This window comes from Oratosquilla oratoria, chromosome 9 (genome assembly GCF_046742065.1).
Source record: "Oratosquilla oratoria isolate Oo_2021 chromosome 9, ASM4674206v1, whole genome shotgun sequence".
Classification (NCBI taxonomy): domain Eukaryota; kingdom Metazoa; phylum Arthropoda; class Malacostraca; order Stomatopoda; family Squillidae; genus Oratosquilla; species Oratosquilla oratoria.
In genome coordinates this window covers 9,804,886-9,828,498 of record NC_134785.1, presented here as the reverse complement: position 1 = coordinate 9,828,498, position 23,613 = coordinate 9,804,886, and the positions used below count along the sequence as shown (strand labels likewise).

Here is a 23,613-nt window from a genome sequence, read left to right as displayed (position 1 = left end):
GTATACGGTAAACCCTTGATATAACAGACCTTGACATACCGGATATCAGATATAACAGACAAAAAACCCGACCAGACAGACCCTCGCTCTAACGGATTTTCATCCATTATTGTGGGGGATCCTTGTTGTAGTGAGCATTGGATAATGCAGTTTGATGTGCTTTTGTGTCATAGTTGCATTTACATACATATACCAAAGGGCTTTTTCACCCTTACAAGGGAGGTAGCCAAAGTCAAAAGGTATAAATCCACTTCCACCCATTTCACCCCCCCACGCATTCCACTTCCATTCACTACCCCTCCCTCCCTCTTTTCATGGCTCCTCCTGGATGATGGGTCACTAATACAAGACAGATAAATGTTAGACACTTCTTCCTGGAGAGACAAGACAAATCAAAATAACATTGGTATGCCTTGATTCAGGTTACCACCCTACACTTAAATATTTGTGTGAAACATTGTGTCTTGTGTGAGGCATCGTGTCTTGCTGCATTGCCTTAGTGTGTCAGGAGATAGGGATGACACTTTATCTGTGAAGTGCTATGATGAAGGGAGATAAGGCCCTTTGATATGTATGTATGTGGGACTATTTCTGTGTCACTGACTTATGGTAGTACAAAAGGTGGAGAGGAGCAGCCATTCATTGTCAGTGCTCTTTATATGGAAAGGTGAAGGCAAAAATCAAAGTTGATAAAGAAATCCTGTCCGTAGTCCATGAAACTGTCATCCCTTCAAGGTTGTACCTCCAGATGGAGGGGAGGGTGTTGACAGGTTCTGAAGACAGACAGTGGCTGACACCATTAGACTGGACCAGTAAAAGATCATTACTATATATTGATGGAAGAAATTGGTATTGAATTTTATAATGAATTAAAAACTAAAAGTTTGGATATTGTTTCTGTATTATTGCTGTATATATAATACAATATAACAAAAAAAATCCTGTATATTATCTGTTATTAAGTTCAAGAAAAGTAAAAAATAATCCTTTGGTGAGCAAATGTCCTATTTGTCACTTCTCCGGTGAGCAACTGTCCGGTGAGCAATTATCCGGTGAGCAACTACCGTATCCGGTGAGTAACTATCCGGTGAGCAACTGTCCTACACCCGGAACAAAGATCTACGATTCATCAATTCCACACATATTTGTTGTCCCTTCTACCTGGGTATTCATAAAGTTATTTGTCAGACTTGCAGATGCAAATTTTATCTATGTCATCAGATAACTCTTATCATTCTCACATCATTCCCTCTTATCTGAGTGCATGTGCATGCTCACATTTTACAATTAGCATACATAGAGAAAAAATGTGCACACACAAAGTTATCAAATGATATTGAAATCCATCCAATAAAGAAGTTCCACCCAAACATCAGCTCATAAACTCTCAAAAAATATGGTAACTTAACAACCGTCAAATCAGTAATTGTTTTGGTGAAGGTAACATGGAAGAGAAACTTACAAATTGTGCCATGGGTATGTACTATTTTTCATAGAAGGCAAAGTTTGCACACAAGCCAATTTCTGCACACACTTGCAGCAGAAAATTAGAGGTGACATTGCATTCTGAGTATTTTGAACTCCATGAATGAGCACCACATATTAATAGTAATTAACGTCATTAGCTTTTTTTTATGAGGCGAATTCCTCTTTCATGGTTTGCCTACGCATTCTTCGCCCAGGCGGCACGGCCCAATTCCTCACTTGACCAGCGTTGTCAGTCACGTGCAGTACCTCTACTCGACGCTTCGAACGATGAAGTTGGCGACGAAAATAAGAGCCCTGTCAGACGAGCGTTTTTTGCCCGCTGGCGGTCAGGCCGCCTTTTCCATGTCACACGGGCGGGTCGGCCGCTATTAAAACCGCTGCGGTTTACTAGCAGCCGACCCGCCCGTGTGACATGGTAAAGGCGGCTGCCGCTTCAGTTCAAGACTTGCCGTTGCAGCGAAAGGTTGTTGTTAAAAAATGAGCTTAGAACAGAAAGTGCTGTTGTTAACACTAATGCTTCGAAAGAAACGTCGACAGCGGCGCCGTGGACGGTTATGGGCACACCCTATAACTAGTGCCCGTTTAACAGAAGGTGCTCACTATCTCCTATTCAAAGAATTGGAAGATGATCCAACTAAGTTTTTCAATTATTTCCGAATGTCCCGCCAAACCTTTTATGAACTGCTGTCACTTTTGGAAGAATCCATTGAGAAGCAAGATACGAATATGAGAAAAAGTATTCCTCCTAAAGAAAGACTGGCTATAACTTTAAGGTGAGTAATACAAATTGTTAATACTAATATTTATTAGTAAATCAATTCCTCAATACTTAAATATGTCAGAAGAAGGTACAGATATCAAAACATTAGTTGCTCAATAATTGAATCAGAAGAAGCTACACACTCTGAGCTCAGAGGAGAAATGGCAGGGAGTGTCTATTTTGCATAACTTATTACTGTATCAGTTCTTCAATAATTGTGTCAGAAGAAGCTACAGACTGTGTGCTCAGAGGAGAATGGGAATTAGGGTACGGAGCATACTGCATAGGGTTGATGCTAGGAGTGTTATACTTCTTGAGAACTTGCATTATTTCGCATCTGCATTCCAATTTCGCCGAGTCTGGGACAGATTTCACATATGGTAGAAGGGACATGAGAAAATCTTTGTCTGCATCTTCCTTTGGCTCTTGAATCTGCTTATAGATGTTTGCTGAAAGTGCGCCAATTAAACTGTCCTCATAAGACACTTTCTTCTTTTTCGCTTGAATCTTCGGCAAATCCTGGCTGCACTCACTTCTTGCTGTTTGCACGTCAGTATCTTCCTCTACTTTATCGCTACTCTTTTGAGGCCTAGTCTCTACGGTCGACGACAAAAATGACAACTGGGAATAGTAGATATATTCTTTTTTCGCTGAAGACGCACCTGATCCACTCTTTTCAGTTTTCCTTCTAGCGCACTCCTTCCTGTAATGATCTCTGATGTTCTTCCACTTCTTCTGAAGAACAACCGCTGTGGAAAAGAAAAGAAAATATAATTTTTCCAACAATTCAAATACAGATGACATTCATTCTGTGATATAAATGGTATATTTATACTTATATATATAGTGGTATATTATATAGTGTATTTTGACCTCCTGAATCCGAATCCGTTATCCGTTTTTGGGGGTCGCCCCTAGTTTTTGAGTTATAGGGGAAAAACCGTAAAAATTACCCTAAAAAACGTTAAAAATGGACCGATCTTGATGAAATTTGCACAGTGTATGTAAAATTGAATTCTAAGAACATTTTATTCATGAACATTTTCCTGTTTTTTCAATATTTTTCGAGTTATAGGTTAGTTTAGGTTTAGGTTAGTTTAGGTCAGCTTAGGTTAGTTTAGGTTAATTTAGGTTAGTTTAGATTAGTTTAGGTTAATTAGATTATTTTAGGTTAGTTTCATTTCATCGGGTAATTTCCTCCTATGTAAATACATGGTAACTTGGCTATAACTTTAAAACTAGAGCCGACCCCCAAAAACTGATAACGGATTCGTAATCTACACCCAAAAATTAGTATATTAAAAAAACACCCTTTTCTATGCCAATAAAGTAAAAAAAATCCATATAAATAACTAATTTTGCTTGTCCGTATGATTTTTTTTTATCGATTGTTTGAAAAAAGAAGCCTGCAATTTGAACGGGTTCTGCTAGTATGTATAATTTATTTACTAAAAATGTTGAGCTATTCATAATTTCGTTATGAAATAAATTTGATAGTTTATATCATATCCTTTATATCGTCATGTTTTTATATTAATCATATTTCGTATTTCAGGTATCTAGCTTCAGGATGTTCCTTCACTGATCTTCACTACATATACAGATGTGGAAGAACGACAGCAGCTGAAGTTGTGAAAGAAGTGTGCGTCAACATTTGGATAATTTTGAAGGAAAAGTGCATCCCGACCTTGACACAAGAAGACTGGCTCCACATCTCAGATGAATTCCAACAGAACGCAAATTTCCCTAATTGTTTGGGGGCCCTCGACGCTATATAGTGTACATTCGGTATTCTCAGCAATAAATGGCGAATATTTCACAGGCCTATTGACGTGTCGTGCGATTTTGCAGAAATACTAGTCAAATCTTGTTGCGTGCTCCACAATTTTGTCCATGTAAGGGACGGGCACAATTTCGAGGAAACTTTGAGAATAGTGGGATTTGAAGATACAAATGATGTAATCAATATTGGACCTGGTCGTGCCACAGCAGTTCGTGATAAATTTGCTACGTACTTTGTCAGTGAGGAGGGAGCAACACCTTGGCAAAATAACATGATTTAGTCCACAAAAACCATTACATGTCTATGTATGTATGGCAAAATTGTACAATTTAATGAAAAAACCGGAATCTACATCGGAAATTACACATAAGTCTGAAAACAGTTATCTTTTGTGTACTAATCAATAATAAAGGTGAAAAATTACATACCTTCTTTATTTTTGTCATCCTTCTCCATATCTTGGAATCCATCAATAAAAAGTTCACACAGTTCTTCCCAAGCTTTACTTTTTTCACATTTGTTTGAATAAGATTTCGAGCTCACATCCCAAATGGTAGGACGCAGCTCTATTTCGCATATAAACTTTTCAGTATCGAACATAGTTGCTCACAACACAGCCACGCCTTCCCTCTCCTGTGATTCAGCCAGCACTGCCGGCCGCGGCGGGTAAACCTCTCGTCTGACATAGCCAGGCGGGCTGGCCGCGGCGGTTTCAAGTGGGGAAATGCGTCTCACCCGCCGCGGTCAGGCGGGTAGACCGCCCGTGTGACATCAGCCAGTGTTTTACATAGGAATCAATATAAAGCGGTTCCGCGGCGGCTGACCCGCTTTGCACCCGCGGCGGCCAACCCGCTCGTCTGACAGGGCCTTAAAGCGATAGGAGAGGTTTTATGTGTTTATTGTTTTGTTTATTTACCTAGGAAACATTTTTATAATTACCAGTTTGGATTAGATGAGGTGCGGTTGTGATATTCTCCACTATAGCCACCATCCCCCCTCCCCAAAAAATCTTTATTGACGTTATCAAATTGCGGTACTCGTAAATGTTGTCGGGCCCAATATACTCAGAATGATACAACGTTATCCAGAGATATAGATAAGAATTGCATCTGTGAGACTGGCAAAATACATTCTATCTAAAAACAAAATTATTAAAAGGGACAAAGATTCTATGAAACTCGGGTAGGATAAATTTATTGAATCAGAGTATGATGTATTATTATTATTATTATTTTTTTTTTTTTTTTTTTTTTTTTTTTAAGAAAAATGAGGAAGATATTACCAATGCATTTACTTCCTGTGATTAATCGAGTGTCTCCATGCATTAGCTTTCGGATCCACTGGACAAGACTTCTTTTGTGTTGACGTTGCCAGTAAACCAAGGAAACGTAAAAAAAATTGCAAAATTTAGTAGCACAATGGTTTACTATGTTTTATAAAAAATATTGGGTTGAAATAATAAATTGCCCTGCATGGTTTTATATATTCGCTTCAGTGGTCTTTGTAAATTGCTGTTTTGGCTCATCAGGACTAAAATAGCCGTTACAGGTTTCATAGGTTTGACGTCGATTAGCTATTCTTAGCCAAACGATTCCTTATAACTACCCTGCATTAATAGCGGATGTTGGAGACAAGATGAAATAAATCATGTAAATGAAATAATGTAGTAATAATAAAAACAAAACAAAAATTAAGCATGTTAGGGCCTCAGCACATTGACGTTATGTGATGATCCGATGGAGTTTGCAGATTTCCACATGTTATGATCGTCTAAGTGTGTCAGTAGATTCGGTTAGGCTGATGGAATGGTTTCAAATTCTAGAAAGCCTCTGGGGAAGAACATTATGTCAAAAACTCAGAACAATTTGAATTTTACAGATAAAATGGACGAAGAAGGTACCATGATCTAAACAAACAATTATGTAAATTTAGAGCCTCTACTCTGTGCGATTTCATTTACATTTACGGAATATTCCACAACATCATTCCCATCATCCCCATTAATGGATCCAGTATCGGATACAAAAAAGAAATGAAGAAATATTGAGAGAAATGGGGACAGATAGGGAATTGATGACAACAATAAGGAAAAGACATTTGCGATTCTTAGGACATTTAATGAGGAGGGAAGGGTTGGAAGAGGTGGTGATGACGGGAATGGTGGAGGGAAGGAGAGCAAGAGGAAAGCAGAGGGAGAAGTATATGGACGGGCTGATGAGGGCGACGGGAAAACAACTCAAACCAGCACAGATGTTACAAGTAACTAGGGACCGTGAACGGTGGCGCTCCACGGTTGCCGAAGTCCAAGAGGATATGGTACGACGGTAAGATAAGATCGGGTACTTAAGTTTTTTTTCGATAAAATGATCCAGGCACAACACAACCTTGACATTTCACTGTTATTGACGTCGTCGTTGTTGTTGTCATAATTGTGTTTGTGGAATCAATGATGGGTCACGGATACACACTAGTGATGGTCCTGCTATAATGTTCAGCAAAGAGAATGAAATAACTGCACATTTCAAGAAGGTTTTCGAATACATGGATGCGCCAATATTATGTATTTCCTTTAATCATATCTTAAGCCAGTGGTTCCCAAACGGTGTGCCGTGGCACTAAAGGGTGCCGCCAAAGATGAGGGCAAAAATAATTTTCGTATTACCGACTCTGTCATCCATTTTTGTTCATTAAATCAGCATCAGTGTAAAGATGAGTATTTTCACATTATCCAAGGACAAAATTATGTTATACTGATGTTGAATCAACAAAATACTGACAAACTAGAATTTACATTTTCTAATAAGGGTGCCGGGGACTTCTGAAAGGTTTGGCAAGGATGCCTCAAGCCAGAAAAGGTTGGGAACCACTGTCTTAAGCCGTCACCATGTAAAAGAAAAAGCAGAACTGTGGAAAATGCACTGCGCACAGCCTCCAATTAGTACATCATACATACATACATATACCAAGGCTTTTCCCCCCTTACTAGGGAGGTAGCCAAAAAGGAAAAGGCATAAAATCATTCCCACCCATTCCATCCCTGAAAACACTCCACACCCCTCCACCCTCCCTCCCATCTTAGCACCTCCTAGATGACGGGACATCCCTGCACCTTGTCCACTGCCCTGGGTCAGAAGCAGTGTCGCAAGATACAGCACATCCACAGCAAGGCCGCTTCATTAAATCGGCGACACCCTCTCAGTCCCCCCATATAAAGGAGAGGACGGGGAGAAATCCTTTCGGGCTGCGTCAAAATTTTGCTCATACACATTACCACACCCCCCATCCCCCCGTCCATTCCACCTCATGCATCACAACATCTTCCATATACAACCATTCTCCATTCACCCCTGTCTTCTGTCCTCTCCCGTCCTTCCTCAACAGACATTCCCCTCTTCCCCAAAGCCCCCTTCACCCCATCCATCCACCTCATCCTAGGACGTCCCCTCATGTTCACTCCCTCCACATCTGCCTTCCACACCTTTACTAGTCTTTCTTCACTCATTCTTTCCATGTGTCCAAACCATCCCAATACTCTTTCATCAACCCTATCTCCCAACTCCCTTTCCACCCCTGTTCTCCTCCTCACCTCCTCATTTCTCACTCTATCCAGCCTAGTAACCCCCATCATACTTCTCAGACACTTCATCTCAAACACATTCAAGCTCCTTCCTTCTTCCTCTCTTATGCTCCATGTTTCTGCCCCATTCAGTGCTGTTGGCACAATCACTCCTTCATACAGTCTCCTCTTAGCATCCATTCCCAAATTTCTATTCCTCATTAAAAATTTTAATCCACCAAGGCATTTACTCGCTTCTCTCAATCTACATTCTACCTCCACCTTTACTCCACCTTTTCCTGCCACATTTGTACCCAACTATCCACTTCCTCCAGTTGCTCTCCCTTAATGCTCACTTCCAGATTACTGCCACTTTCACCCCTTGTACATCTCATCACCTTACTTTTACCCACATTTATCTTTAGCTTTCTTCTATCACACACTCTCCCAAACTCTGTCACCAACTTCCTCAATCCCTCCTCCGATCCTGCCACAAGCGCAGTGTCGTCCGCAAACAACAACTGGCTCACCTCCCACCTTTCTCCATTTTCTTTAACCATCTCCAATCCCTGACCCACTACCCTTGCATTTAGCTCTCGCACTACCCCATCCATGTATAAGTTGAACAGCCAGGGTGACATAAAGCATCCCTGACGAAGTCCCACCTTTACCTCAAACCATTCCCTCTCTCCATTTCTAATCCTGACGCAAGCTCTACTACTCTCATAAAAACTCTTGACAGCTCCCAGAAGCTTTCCTCCTATCCCATATATCCGCATAACCTCCCACAGTGCCTTTCTGTCTACCCTATCGTAAGCCTTTTCCAGATCCATAAAGGCCCAAAAAACATCCTTCCCCTTTCCTATAGCTTTCTCACATATCTGTCTTAACACAAAAATCTGATCTACACAACCTCTACCTGTCCTAAATCCACACTGTTCCTCACCAATTACTTCCTCTGTTCCTCACCAATTACTTCCTCTGTTCCTCTCCTAATCCTCTCAATCAAGATCCTCCCATAAGCCTTCCCAACTACACTTAACAAGCTAATCCCTCTGAAACTACTACATTCACAATTGTCCCCCTTAATGCTAGGGTAGGAAAGGATCCAATTGATGGAGTGGTTGGGAAATGTGGAGTTCCAGGAAAGAATTGTAGTGGATAGTTGATGGTGGAAATGTGTCTAGAAAGAGAGTTGATGATAGCAAATACAGTGTTTAGGAAGAAAGTCAAGCATAAGTACACATGGGAGAGGGTGGTGGAGGGAAGGGTGGTAGATAGAGCTTTAATGGACTATGTAGTGGTAAATAGGATTATGATAGGAAGAGTTAAGGATGTACACGTGCTAAGGGGAGAGGGTGGGGGAATATCAGATCATTTTCTGGTGGAAGGTAAGTTGAGAGTGGAGGATAGATGGAGAAAGAGGAAAGGGACAAAAGGTAGGGAAGTGCTTAGAGTGAACTCTTTAAATGGAGAGGAAAAGGAGAAGGAGTACAAGAAGAAGCTGAAGGAGGAGTGGGAGGGAGTGAAGGATAGAGTAGAGGTAGGTGTGGAGGAGGAATGGGGATGGTTCAAGGAGGGAGTCACAAAGTGTGCAAAGATGGTGTGTGGAACAAGAAGGACAGGAGGAAATAGAAGGAAGGGTAGTGAATGGTGGGATGAGGAAACAAAGAAGGTTGTAGAAGAGAAGAAGCGAGCTTACACAGATTGGTTACAAAATAGGACGAGGGAGTCATATGAGACGTACAAAGAAAAGAAAAGAGAAGTAAAGAAAAAGGTAAAGGAGGCAAAGAGGAGAGCAGATGTAAAATGGGGTAGGAGTATGACAGAAAATTTTGAAAGTAATAAAAAGATGTCTTGGAAAGAAAATAAGAGAGGAAGAGGAGGCGAATCAAGTAGAGAAGAAAAGGTAAAAGGTGCAGATGGAGAGATGATAATGGAGAAGAAGGCAGTAAGGGGAAGATGGGCAGAATATTTTAGGGAGTTGCTAAATGTGAAGGAGGATAGGGAGGGAAAGATAGCTGCAGTGGGAAATGCAAAGAAAATGAGAGTGAGGAAAATGGAGGAGAAATAAGGAAGGATGAAGTGAAGGCAGCAGTTAAGATGATGAAAGCAGGTAAGGCACCTGGTATGGATGGATGCCATGCAGAATGTCTTAAAAAAGGAGGTACAGTGATGGTGGACTGGTTGGTGAGGTTATTTAATGTTTGCTGGAGAGAAGGTAGTGCCGGAGGACTGGAGGAGTGCTTGTATAGTTCCAATTAGTGGTGGACGTAATAATTTGTAATCAATTACATCGAGTACAGCGCTTTTTTTAGTAATCAATTATAATTTCCGGCCGACTTTTGGAAGACTTCCGAGCTTGTTCCATGATGAGAGCCACAACGGCATATTCTACCACCGAGCGTACCGAAGGTCTCATACGACCAAAATCTCGTTATGGCTCCAGGGAAATTTAATTTCGTCTTCGTAGCCTCTCGGAGGTACCTGACCTCTGGAGCGAAGGAGACCCTGGGCGTCGATCTAGATGCCCAAGTATTGATAGGTGACGAGTTAAACACCACATGAGGACGGAGCCTTTATTTGTACGACGTTTCTCAGTTGAGATAGGTTTAGGTTTTATTTTTCTATTGCGGGCTATGGTGGAGCCCGCCGAACAAGTTGAGATACATACAAGTTGAGATACATATGCTTGAGATTAAATAAGGGGAAAGGAGGGAACGGGGAGAGAAAAGAAGTAGGGGGGAAGGAAGAGGAGGGGAAGGAGGAGGAGGAGGAGAAGTACTGAACACTGGAAAAGGTTGAGAATGCTGGCCCGAACGTCCGTGGGCGAAATGTTCACAAAGGGTGGTTTAAATATTTTAAAATTTTGCTGGCCATGGGTATTAGGGGAATTATGTGGGGCGAGACGTTGAACATACCCCTATTTTGTTCAATAGTGTTCGTTCCTTGAATGATCGCTGCTTCTAAACACTTCCTGCGGATTTTGTCTGGTTCTCGTATCAGCAGCTCTGCATTCTTCCAGTCCATAAGATGGTTTTCCTTGTTTCTATGTGCCACACATGCATTGGTGGTGACATCATGCCTGATGTCGTAACGGTGTTCACGCATTCGTGTATTCAGGTCGCGTGACGTTTCTCTTATGTAAACTTTATCACATCCTGAACACGGAATATGATAAACACCGGCTTTGGTGCCCGGTGATTGGTTGTTGTGTATTTTCGTCCTCGTGATGTCTTTTATCGTCCTGCTTGTCTAGCACACTACTTCCAAATTGGCGGTTCTTAAAATATGTGTCAGGTTGGTGGCAACGTCGCTGGTTGGCTACACAAGACGTCTTGTTTTGCTGTCCTGCTGCATACGGCTTTCCCGAATCTTAGCGGCCTGCTGTCTGCAATTATCCAAAAGAAATTCTGGAAATGTTAGTGTATAAGTAGTACATTATAACCTGAAGCACCAGAGGTAGGGTACAGGGGACCAGTACTCGAATGAGTAAAACAACAAGGAGAATGAGGAAAGAGGTCAGATCATAACTGTTCTCGGAACCTACCTGAGGCATATGCCATATTATGACTGGCAAAACAAAGGTGGAAACCAATTTGTAAACATCAATCATTGTTATGCTTAAATAAACTTCTGAAAAAGGGGGGGAGGGGAGGTCAGAAACAGTTATGAGTGAACGCAGATATGGATGGTATTACTCATGGATTCAGGTATCCCTTACTAAGCTAGTAGTACACAAAATCAAGGCTGTTCTCTGTCCATAGCTGAGACATATGGTAACCCTTGACTTTTTTCTTGAAGGTGACCTTGTTATTTGTCTTCTTAATGGACACAGGTAGTGAGTTCCATAGTTGAGCACCTGTGAAGTGAAAACTGTTTTTGGTGAAGGGACCTGCATGAGATATGATAAGAGACTCTTGACTGTTCCGGGTGAAGATTATCTTGCAAGCCTGGATTACGTAGCCGTTTTCTATGGGGCACATAATCTATTGCAGCCCTGGTGAAGTAGCTGGTATCTCTCACTCGCTGTTGCTGAGATCTTTGAGCATCAATGGCCCCTAGAATTTGTGTGGTAAGATTAAAGTGTTTTATTCAACGTTGCGTTTGTGTGTGTATATATATATATATATATATATATATATATATATATATATATATATATATATATATAATATATATATATATATATATATATATATATATATACATATATATATATATATATATATATATATATATATATATATATCACTTAGACAAAATGTTGTAGCACATTTGTAAATGATAATCACGAAGAACCCGCAGTCGGAATAAAAGGAAACTTTAGAAGAAAATGTAACTTCTATATTTCAGCTAACAGCAATAGCCCTCTTCAGGAAAGTACGATTTACAAGAATTTGCAGACAGAAGTACAATCTCAATTGTACTTATGTCTCTGCAAATCTTACAATCTGTACTTTCCTGAAGAGGGCTATAGCTATTAGCCGAAATATAGAAGTTACACTTTCTTCTTAGTTTCCTTTTAATCCGAGTAAGGGTTCTTCGTAATTTATATATATATATATATATATATATATATATATATATATATATATATATATTTATATATATATATATATACATATATATATATATATATATATATATATATATATATATATATATATGTGTGTGTGTGTGTGTGTGTGTGTGTGTGTGTGTGTGTGTGTGTGTGTGTGTGTGTGTGTGTGTGTGTGTGTGTGTGTGTGTGTGTGTGTGTGTGTGTATTTACCTAGTTGTATTTACCTAGTTGTATTTTACGGGAAGGGGAGCTATGCTCGTGGGGTCCCGTCTTCATATCTCATTTTATCTAAACTATTTTTAAATTCATGTATTGTTTTTGCACACACCACTTTCTCATCTAACTTGTTCCAACTGTCTATTACTCTGTGAGGAAAGCTGTTCTTTTTAAAATCTCTTCTATAGCTGTCTTTTTTTATTTTCTTTCCGTGTCCTCTTGTATTTCTGTCATCCCATTTTATCAGATTCTCTCTATCAGTAATTTCTATGCCTTTCATGATTCTGTAAATAGCTATCAAATCTCCTCTCTCTCTTCTTTGCTCTAGTGTCTGTAGTTTAAGTTTTTGTAGTCTCTCTTCATATGATAGTTTTGAGAGTGTTGGTGCCAGTTTTGTGATTGCTCTTTGTATTCTTTCAAGTTTTTTTATACATTTTTTTTGTACTTGGTGACCATATCGTTGCTGCATATTCTAATCTTGGTCTTATCAGGGTGATTAGGATTTTCCTCACCATTTCTTCATCCAGGTATGTAAATGCCACTTTGATTGTTCTTATTAAATTATAAGTTTCTCCAAAAATCTTATTTATATGTTTCTCAGGTGACATATTATTCATAACAATGACTCCCAGGTCCTTCTCATTTTCTACTTTTTTTATTCCTTCTTCTCCCAAATTATATGATCCTGTTATTCTATTTTTGCTTTTTCCAAATTCCATTATACTACACTTTTTTGTATTGAACTCCATCTCCCACTTCCTACTCCATTCTTGTACTTTATTTAGATCCCTCTGTAGTGATTCACAATCTTCTTCAGTTTTCACTCTTTTCAGTAGTTTTGCATCATCTGCAAAGAAGCTCATATAGCTTTCAATTCCTTCATCCATATCATTATATATAGCAAACATTATTGGGGCCAGAACTGTTCCCTGCGGGACACCGCTTATTACTTCATTCCATTTTGAGTGCTGATCTCTTATCACTACTCTCATTTTTCTTTCTTGCAAAAAGTCTTCCATCCAATTTAGCAATTTACCTTGTATTCCTCCTTCATATTCTAATTTCTTAAGCAACTTCTTATGTGGTACTTTGTCAAAAGCTTTTTTTAGGTCTAGAAATGCACAATCAGCCCATCCATCTCTTTCTTGTATTATATCTATTAGCCTTGAATAGAAACATATTAAATTGGTGACGCATGACCGTCCTTGTCTGAATCCAAATTGCCTTGGATTTAGTACGTTGTTTTTTTTCCAAGTATTTTACCCATCTACTTTTGATCATTCTTTCACATATTTTTGCTATTGTACTTGTTAGAGAGACTGGTCTATAGTTGGTAGGTTCTTCTTTATTTCCTCCTTTATATATAGGTACTATATTTGCTTTTTTTCCAATCTTCTGGAACTTTTCCTTCTTTTAAGGAACTGCTTATTATGCTATGTATTTTGTCTGCCAGTTCATTCCTGCATTCTTTCAGAATCCAGTTTGCTATTTCATCTGGCCCATGCGATTTTCTGACATCAAAATTACCCAAGTGTGTCAATATTTCATTCTTTGTTACTTCTATGTGCCGTTACGAGAGGTAACGGGGCTTTTTTATATGTCCGTGTATCCCCATGTTTACATATCTTTTTGTCGTAAGGCTCGTTTCCCCTCGGAAGAGGTTTCCAAGTTTGTTTTTCGTAATGTTTAATTTAAGTATGCTGCGAGCAGAAGCTTCGTCTGCTTAAGAATACTATCGTTGTAAGTTGTCTGCAAGCTGTGCTGCAAGATAGCATCTCATTATTTGTACAATGTTCACTTTAAGAATTAGACTTAGGAAGGTGTGTAAGAACCTGTTGCGGTGGTGTGATGTTACGTCACGCCTCCAGCCAGTGTGGTTTGAAACGCCTTCAGGTATACCCGCTCCCTTCGCGGCCTACTCGGTGAGTTTTGAGCTGAATTTAGTTTTAGATCTGGTATATTGTTTCTTGTATGTCATAATGATTTTAGCCTTAAGCTGCTCGTATTTCATGTTCAGATTATTTGTAATTCTGTATAAAAGCTGTTAGTAACGAGCGTTGCTCTGGTTTGTTTACAGTTTTTCATCTCCTACTACTTCTACTTCTACTCTTCCTCCCAATTACTGTGTGCTGCCATGGTTTCAACGGCAGCACCTGTTGTGTGAAGATGAGAAAGTCGTGTTTTCTATTGCCAATAAATGTTAGCGACGAGTACCCCGTGGATCCTTAACCCCGCGTTGTTTACGTTACGTAATCCAGAAAAGAGGGCACTCGTTACGCTAACCCCCTATGCGTAGCAGAGTAATCTGTGACGCCAAAATGAAAAACGATGGCCATTGGCGCTCTCTGCCAAGAAAATCGCTTTCGTGAAGAGGTGAATGAAAAGAGCCGCTGCGAAGGAGTTAAAAGTTAGCCATGCAGTATGCCAAGTCCATCTTGAGGATGTGGCCAGACCACGCCCTGCACGCCGTTGCCACGTCTAGATTCCCCTCGTCGTCACCACATGAACTTGATGTGTCGCCTTCCTGGCATAAGTTTGCGTGTGTGTGCTTGGGTTTGTAGCGCAAGTAAAAGTGTAGTGTAGCGCAAGCCAAAGTGTAGTGATCGTATCGGCGCGCGAGTGTGATGTGGCAGTCTTAGTGATCGTATCGGCGCGCGAGTGTGATGTGGCAACAACGTATGGTTGCCAAGCCCCAACAGTGTTTACATAACACCTCGTCGCAGTTAAGCATGTGTTTTTCCTTTGAAGGCAAGCTACCTTGCCTAAAATCCTGTCATATGTTAATATAAGCATGCGACTAATGTGCATTTTTAGATTGAACCAAATGTAGGGTTTAATCTGTTGTTGTCTACCTCAATAGTCGTATAGTTAGGAGTGTGGTAACGTACTCCGTGGTTTTCGATTAAGTTCGAGTTTTCCTTGTCTTCTTTATCATATTACTGTCTTGTCTCTCACTGTTTCTCTCGCTTGGCAATATGTCTTCCAACCACAGTATAGATGAAGGACCCGTCTCTGGTAGGGTCAGAGTCCTCACGGCTGAAGGGCAAGAGGCTTTTCAGAGAGCGTCTGATCAGCATGAAGAGAGGGTAAAGGCGAGTAGAGAAGGAGTACAAGCCTTATTGGAAGAACCGAATCATGGTCCTTGGTTGTATGAGGCCCACGCTGTGTACCAGGATACTGTAAAAAGGTACCTGGAATTCTTAATGCGTGAACGTACTTCAGAAAGTCTGGCTCGTGCTGAATCAGTGAAGCACGAAGACAGGGATTTTCAGGCATCTTTTCGTCAGGTAATCAGTAACTATGCTTCCTCTTCCGCAGTTGAAGTCACGGAAGAGGAACACCACACTGAACCGTTTTTACAAGATGACCCGAAGTCCAATCAAGTTCCTTTATCCCTCGTCGACCACTCTGAGTTTTGTATGCCCCCTTCAATGAAGGGCAGTTCAAGAAGGTCGGTTAGGTCAGGTCGTTCCAGTAGCACCAGTGTTAGTGTTGCAAGGAAGCAACGAGCCAAGGTGGAGACCGCTCGTATCAGAGTCAAGTTTGCCGAACAAGAGGGTCAGCTTATGAAAGAGCAGGCTGAAATGCAGGCCAAGTTCAAAGTTATGACACAGCAAAAGGAGTTGGAAGAAGCCGAAGCCGAACTTAGGCACTTAGGACCTGACGATGATTGGGAAACATGCAGTGACTGGGACCAATTAAAAGGTACAGTCGCTACCCGCACCCAACTATATGTGGAGCAACAGGGTGGTATAGTCGATGTTTCCGCTAGTCAGAAGGATCTGGTAGGCTTGAATCCTGAAAGCCCTGTTTTCAAGCCCTGTTCTGATTTCAGAGTTAAGTCACAGCCTGCTAACAATGTTCCATTCAGTTTTGAACCTCGTATCGAAAAGGTAAGGGTGAGGTCTGTGCTTCCTGAGCAGCAACCTTTTGCTAACCATGTTTCTTATGTGTCACCACCTGTAGTAAAACCTCCTCGGAGTGCATCTCCTAGGTTGGGGACAACCTCCAATTCTGCCGATCTGAGCAAGTTCTTCTTGCGGAAGGATTTACTTCTTAGCAGGCTGTCTACGTTTGATGATACTGCGGAAGACTATGCTGTTTGGAAAGAGAGTTTCAAGGAAGTCGTGCAAGAGTTAGGCACCTCATGTAAGGAGGAAATAGACCTGTTAGTTAAGTACCTAGGTCCTGAGTCTAAAGAATGGGCCCGTACAACCAGAAACTCAAATGCCAAGAATCCAAACCTGGCGTGCAGTAGAATTTGGGAGCGCTTGGATGACAGGTTTGCTGCCCCTTCGATCATTGAGACTTCAATTAAAAAGAAGCTCGCCAACTTCTCTAGGATTTCACCTAGAGACACCTTAAGGTTATACGACCTGTGTGACATTCTGTATCAGATAGAAGCCTTGAAGGCTAACCCTGTATACAGTACACTGTTTGCATATTATGACGCCTCGTCAGGCATCAATCCCATTGTCGCAAAACTTCCACCCTGTATACAGAGAGCGTGGACTGGCAGAGCCATGAACTACAAGACTGCTCACGGTGTGCCGTACCCACCTTTCTCCTTCTTCATTGAGTTTGTGAAGGAGATGGCAAGGGTCGAGAATGATCCATGTTTCTCTTATCAAAGCCTTGGAGCCGATGGTTTTGTGAAACCAGAGAAGCCACCTCCCTCTAAGTTTCCTCAAGTACGTGTGAAGAAGACTGACACCATGTTGTCCAGTGGCAGTAAGTCGACCATGGGCGCTGACAGGTCTGTTGGCGCCGCTAGTCCTACCGAGCAAAGAAAGGCAGAAAAGGGAGATTTTTGCGTCTACCATGATGCCTACGTACACCATTTGGATTTCTGCAGGGCTTTTCGCACCATGTCAGTGAGCGAGAGGAAGGTTTTCCTAAACGATAAAGGAATGTGCAACAGATGTTGCAAAGGTAACCATCCTCCTTCCAGCTGCAAAGAGAGAACTTTCTGCAAACTCTGTAAGGCCCATACTCATGTGACTGCCTTACATCACGATGAACCCAGGTCGAAGAGGAGTTCGACTCAAGCGGTTACACAGCATGGAAGGGAGGTTGCTCAAGATAAAACACCTCGCTCCCCTGTAGTCAATCAAGTGCTGCTTCCAAATGTTCTTACCCCCATAGTAAAGACTCAGGGAGGGGAGGATGCTGCGGTCAGTTCCAAATGTACCTTGATATGCAGTAACCCCACCTCCATGAGTAAGTCCTGCGCCAAGACCTTCTTGGTAAAGGTCTATCCTGAAAGTAAGCCAGAGCTCGGAGTGTGGTGTTATGCCATCCTAGACGATCAGTGCAATTGCTCTTTAGCAAGGTCTGAGTTTTTCGATTTGTTTGACAAGCTGAGCAAACGGGTTTCATATCGTCTAGCTACCTGTGCAGGTGTAACAGGCGCTTCTGGGCGCACCACCAAAAATTACACCATCGTGTCTTGGCATAACTCACAAGAGGTGCATATCCCTAAGTTAGTGGAATGCGACAGCATTCCCAGTGTAAGAGAAGAGATACCCACCCCCGCCATAGCTCGTGGTTATCCCCATCTGTCCGATCTGGCCGAATGTATTCCACCTCTGGTTCCTGAAGCTGAGATTCTACTCATCATTGGTCGAGATGTGCCTTCAGCTCATTACATTTTTGACCAGAGAATTGGACCTGTCAATGCCCCTCTAGCTCAACAGACCAGTCTGGGTTGGGCAATCATTGGGGAAGTGTGTCTCCATGGCACTTGTAGGCCTCCTGTCATTAGCAGTTTCAAAACATCCTTTGTACATGATAGACGTCCCTCTATAGTCGCACCATGTGGTAACCAGATTCATGTTTCTGAAGTAAAGGATGATTTGTTCAAGGTAACCAAAGATGATGACAAGGCCGCCCTGTCGATTGAAGACAGGAAGTTCTTGGATGTTATGAACTCAGAGTTCCGCAAGGATCAAAGTGGTCATTGGGTCGCGCCACTGCCTTTCCGTCCCAATGTTGTAGCCACCAGTAATAATAGAGACTTTGTGTGGCACCGCACACTGTCTCTCCATCGTAGCCTCAGCACAAAGCCGGAAAAACGTCAGCATATGATGGCCTTCATGCAAAAGATGTTAGATCGTGGGCATGCTGAGGTTGCACCACCATTGAAGTCTGATCAGAAGTGCTGGTATCTTCCATTGTTTGGGGTGTACCACCCTAAGAAACCTGACAAGATCAGGGTTGTGTTCGACTCTTCTGCCAAATCCAGAGAGTTCTCCCTAAATGATATGCTGATGTCAGGTCCTGATATGACAAACAGTATTCTCGGGATTCTTCTACGTTTCCGTCAGGAAGCTGTAGCAGTGGCAGCTGATGTAGAACAGATGTTCTACAATTTCAAAGTGAAGACTGAGCAAAGAGATTATCTCAGATTCTTCTGGTACAAGAATAATGACCCTGATGAAAGGTTGATTGAGTATAGAATGACTGTTCACGTTTTTGGGAACACGCCATCTCCCGCCATTGCCACCTATGGCTTGCGTAAGTCTGTAGAAGATGCCTCTCCTGAAGTTCGCTATTTCATAGAGAACAATTTCTACGTGGATGATGGGTTAGCATCTCTGCCAGATGCGGAGACTGCTTACAAGTTAATCCAAGACTCTAAGTCAGCACTTCAAGAAGGAGGACGCCTGCGCTTGCACAAGATCACTTCCAACAGTAAGGAAGTGCTGGAAAAGTTTGCCACCAGTGAGCTGGCTGATAACCTTCAGGAGCTGAACCTAACTTCTGACTCTATGCCTATACAGTCTAGCCTGGGCCTCTTATGGGACATCCAAAGAGACGTTTTCGTCTATAAGTTCATGGATTCAGACAAGCCTTCGACAAAAAGAGGGATACTGTCTGTTGTAAATAGTCTGTTTGACCCCATGGGATTCTTAGCTCCAGTAATAATAGTGGGAAAACTACTCCTAAGAGAGATAACCAATCTAAAGTGTGGTTGGGATGAACCCATACCAGCTAAGATCCATACCAAATGGTCCAGATGGCTAACGTCCTTAAGGGACCTCAAGGACATAAGCATCAATCGTCAGTTTGCTAGTATTTCTTTGTCTCAAGCTCACAGGATAGAGCTTCATACCTTTTCAGATGCTTCCAGAGTAGCAGTAGGAGCTGTATCATATCTTAAGGTTTTCAGTGATACCAAAAGCTACCAGGTGTGTTTTGTGAGGGGACAAGCTAAAGTAGCTCCCAACCATGGTCATACTATTCCCAGGTTAGAGTTGTGTGCTGCAGTGATGGCAGTTAATCTCAGCAATTCCATCTCGGATTGCTTGGACAAACCCTTAGACGCAAGACATTTCTATTCTGATAGCATGATTGTCTTGGGCTATATTCATAATGAAAGGCGTAGATTTCATGTCTACGTGAGTAACAGAGTAGACCACATTAGGTCGTCCACCGAACCTAACCAATGGCATTATGTACCTACAGATTGTAATCCAGCAGACCTGGCTACCCGTGGTCTTGAAATAACCGACCTAAATCAGAGTGATTGGTTGTCAGGTCCCTCAAGCTTATTTGAGAATGTTGTATCCACCAGTGGAAGTTTTCCTCTTGTAAGCCCTGAGACAGATAAAGAAGTAAAGGTATCAGACTACACAATTGAGTCTGAACCCCTTGTTAGTGCAAACAAAAGCAATGTAGAGCCTGCAATTGCGTCATTAGCTCAGAGGTTCTCTAATTTCTCCTGTTGGAGGAGACTTGTAAGAGCGGTAGCTCTCCTTAAGCATATAGCCCGTTCTTTCAAACAAGGTAACAAGTGTTGTTCAGGTTGGCATATATGCAACAAACATAAGTCACCCGATCAACTAGAAGATGCAGCTGATTTCATTGTTCAGACATACCAAAAGGATTATTTCTCGTCTGCCATGACTAAATTGCAAGGTGAAGTTTGTTTACCTCCTTCCAGTCCCATTGCATCTCTGTCTCCTTATTTAGACCAGAAGGGCCTACTTCGTGTAGGAGGCAGGTTGAGTCAAGGCGGTGATATACTGGGTATGCTTACAAGGCCTATTATTATTCCAAAGGAATCCCATTTAGGCTTGTTGTTGATCCGTCACTACCATGAGACAGTGCACCACCAAGGGAGAGTGATTACAGAAGGAGCCGTCCGTACAGGTGGTTTCTGGATTTTGGGAGGGAAACGTACCATTTCTAAGGTCATTTCCAAATGCGTCACCTGTAAAAGGGTAAGAGGTAAGGTGTGTGTTCAGAAGATGGGAGACTTACCCGTCGATAGACTTACTCCCAATCCGCCATTTTCCTATGTAGGAGTTGACCTTTTTGGCCCCTGGCATATAAAAACTCGGCGCACTAGAAGTTCCTTCCTCGAAAGTAAAAGATGGGGCGTTCTGTTCACCTGTCTTGTTTCCAGAGCTATCCACATAGAGACTGTAGAAGAATTGAGTACTTCTTCCTTCATTAATGCCTTAAAAGAGATTCATTTGTATTCGTGGCCCAGTTAAGATGATGCGTTCTGACAGAGGCACGAACTTTGTAGGTGCTGTCAAAGCACTGAACTTGCTTGCCATTACCGATGAAGGTGGTGATGTCAATAGTTTCTTGTCAAGTCAAGGTTGCACTTGGTTGTTTAACCCTCCTCATGCTTCTCACATGGGTGGAGCATGGGAGCGTATGGTGGGGATAGTCCGCAACATCATGAATGTGATACTGACTAACCATCACCCCAAGGCATTAACACATGAGGTGTTAGTAACCTTCTTTGCAGAAGTATGTAAGATCGTGAATTCCAGACCTTTAGTTCCTGTTTCCTCGGACCCTAGTAGTCCTTTCATTTTGTCTCCGTCCATCCTTCTCACTCAGAAAACTGATATTCCTGTAACTCTTCCTGAAGAGATAGATATTAAGGCAGTATACAAATCTCAATGGAAGCATGTCCATCACCTTGCTGAGGAATTCTGGAAGAGATGGAAGAAAGAGTATCTTTCCTCTTTGCAACCCAGAAGAAAGTGGGTCAATTCCTCTCCAAATGTAAAGGTGGATGATGTAGTGTTGGTAAAAAATCAAGAGTGTCCCCAAGGACAGTGGCCCTTGGGTATTGTAAACAAAGTATTCCCTGGCAAGGATGATTTAGTCAGGAAGGTCCAAGTAAGAGTTGTGGTAAACAACAAGGCCCATGAATATGTAAGACCCATTTCTGAGCTTGTGTTGCTAGGTCAATAGATTTGGTAATTTTCCCCCCTAGAAAATTAGGAAGGGAGTGTGCCGTTACGAGAGGTAACGGGGCTTTTTTATATGTCCGTGTATCCCCATGTTTACATATCTTTTTGTCGTAAGGCTCGTTTCCCCTCGGAAGAGGTTTCCAAGTTTGTTTTTCGTAATGTTTAATTTAAGTATGCTGCGAGCAGAAGCTTCGTCTGCTTAAGAATACTATCGTTGTAAGTTGTCTGCAAGCTGTGCTGCAAGATAGCATCTCATTATTTGTACAATGTTCACTTTAAGAATTAGACTTAAGAAGGTGTGTAAGAACCTGTTGCGGTGGTGTGATGTCACATCACGCCTCCAGCCAGTGTGGTTTGAAACGCCTTCAGGTATACCCGCTCCCTTCGCGGCCTACTCGGTGAGTTTTGAGCTGAATTTAGTTTTAGATCTGGTATATTGTTTCTTGTATGTCATAATGATTTTAGCCTTAAGCTGCTCGTATTTCATGTTCAGATTATTTGTAATTCTGTATAAAAGCTGTTAGTAACGAGCGTTGCTCTGGTTTGTTTACAGTTTTTCATCTCCTACTCCTACTACTTCTACTTCTACTCTTCCTCCCAATTACTGTGTGCTGCCATGGTTTCAACGGCAGCACCTGTTGTGTGAAGATGAGAAAGTCGTGTTTTCTATTGCCAATAAATGTTAGCGACGAGTACCCCGTGGATCCTTAACCCCGCGTTGTTTACGTTACGTAATCCAGAAAAGAGGGCACTCGTTACGCTAACCCCCTATGCGTAGCAGAGTAATCTGTGACGCCAAATTCTATTTCTTCCATAGGGGGGACTTTTTCTTTCCACTCAATCTCTTCAGGTTGTATATTTTCCCTTGTAAACACTGATTTAAAATGTTTGTTCATAATTTCTGCCATTTCCATTTCCTCAGTGTATTCAACTCCTCCTTGTCTCAATTTCTCCAAGTCTTGTTTGTTTTTCAGTTTATTGTTTACAAATCTGTAGAATAGTTTTGGTTGATCTTTACACTTTTCTATAACATCTTTTTCATATTTTCTTTTTTTCTCTCTGCACTTTTGTACATATTCATTTCTATAACCAGTATATATTTTCCATTTTTCAGGTCTTCTGTCTTTTTTCCATCTGGTCCAGGCTTTGTCTCTTTTGTCTTTTAACTCCCTACAACTTTTGTTGTACCAGCATTTTACATATTCTTTTTCTTGTTTTTGTCTTGGGACATACTTTTCCACTCCTTTTTTGTAAATTTTTGTCAAAATATTCCATTTCTCTTCCACTGATGTTTCTTCTTTGTATATTTCTTCCCAGTTTTCTTGTTGGAAGAATTCTCTTATTTTATCAAAGTTTGTTTTTTCATACATCATTCTTCCTTTTCTATATTGTTCATTTCTTTTCATATATTTTTCTTCATTAAGTTCCAGTTCAATCAATATGTGGTCACTTTTACCTATTGGTGTTTTATATTCAATCTTGTCCACTATTCTAGGTTCAGATGTAATTATTAAGTCTAGCCTCGATGGTTCTTCTTCATTTCTATACCTAGTGTTCTCTTGTATCCATTGTGTCATTGAATGGTCAATAATCATCTCAAGTAGAGCATTTCCCCATGAGTCATCACCACTCTTTACTGTCATTTCTTCCCAGCAGATTTCTTTGCAATTAAAGTCGCCCATCATAACTATTCTTCCTCCGTCTTCCATTATTTTAGTTAATGCTATCTTTATGTCCTCTAGCATACTTTTATATTCACTCTCCTCCCATGAGGCTGTTTTCGGAGGCACATAATTGATCACAAATTTTCTGCTCTTCTTATCTCTGTCTTCCACTTCTATCATAATCATCTCTACTGTATTCTTTCCATATATGACACCTTTCACGTTTATATCCTTCTTAGTCAGGAACATAACTCCACCCCCTTGCTTTTTCTCTCTGTTTCTAATCCAATAATTGTATGCATCATGTCCTACACTGTTGGGTGGTAGTGGGCCTTTTAATTTTGTTTCTACAATTCCCATTATG

General features: G+C 41.3%; 3 protein-coding genes across 5 annotated transcripts in view; 2 read left to right on the top strand and 1 right to left on the bottom strand.

Moving 5' to 3' along the window:
- Nucleotides 1-2,275: 2,275 nt before the first annotated feature.
- Nucleotides 2,276-4,840, bottom strand: LOC143028180 (uncharacterized). The gene is made up of 2 exons (XM_076189933.1): nucleotides 4,460-4,840; nucleotides 2,276-2,997 (listed from the first exon to the last, which is right to left on the bottom strand). The coding sequence occupies exons 1-2, from the start codon at nucleotides 4,629-4,631 to the stop codon at nucleotides 2,441-2,443; spliced, it is 729 nt and encodes a 242-aa protein (XP_076046048.1). The 5' UTR covers nucleotides 4,632-4,840; the 3' UTR covers nucleotides 2,276-2,440.
- Nucleotides 4,841-6,106: 1,266 nt separating this feature from the next.
- Nucleotides 6,107-23,613, top strand: part of LOC143028177 (carbonyl reductase [NADPH] 1-like) — a 46,462-nt gene continuing 28,955 nt past the window's right edge. Inside the window, exons 1-2 of one of the 3 annotated variants that reach the window (XM_076189929.1) lie at nucleotides 6,107-6,355; nucleotides 11,586-11,662. In XM_076189929.1, the coding sequence (XP_076046044.1) occupies nucleotides 11,642-11,662 (21 nt within the window). In that variant the 5' untranslated portion in view covers nucleotides 6,107-6,355; nucleotides 11,586-11,641. The remainder of the gene's footprint in view (nucleotides 6,356-11,585; nucleotides 11,663-23,613) is intronic. The other 2 variants (XM_076189924.1, XM_076189927.1) reach the window with 2 other exon arrangements.
- On the top strand, nucleotides 14,686-22,362 carry LOC143027885 (uncharacterized). The gene is made up of 3 exons (XM_076189533.1): nucleotides 14,686-14,732; nucleotides 16,239-21,983; nucleotides 22,139-22,362. The coding sequence occupies exons 1-2, from the start codon at nucleotides 14,686-14,688 to the stop codon at nucleotides 20,866-20,868; spliced, it is 4,677 nt and encodes a 1,558-aa protein (XP_076045648.1). The 3' UTR covers nucleotides 20,869-21,983; nucleotides 22,139-22,362.

Excerpts from the sequence above, each read along its gene's own strand:
- LOC143028180 (XM_076189933.1), bottom strand. The coding sequence starts at position 4,631 with ATGTTCGATACTGAAAAGTTTATATGCGAAATAGAGCTGCGTCCTACC. Across the intron at positions 2,998-4,459 it reads GGATGACAAAAATAAAGAAG|CGGTTGTTCTTCAGAAGAAG; the intron begins GTATGTAATTTT and ends TCTTTTCCACAG.
- LOC143027885 (XM_076189533.1), top strand. The coding sequence starts at position 14,686 with ATGAAAAACGATGGCCATTGGCGCTCTCTGCCAAGAAAATCGCTTTC. Across the intron at positions 14,733-16,238 it reads CTGCCAAGAAAATCGCTTTC|TTTTGAACCTCGTATCGAAA; the intron begins GTGAAGAGGTGA and ends TGTTCCATTCAG.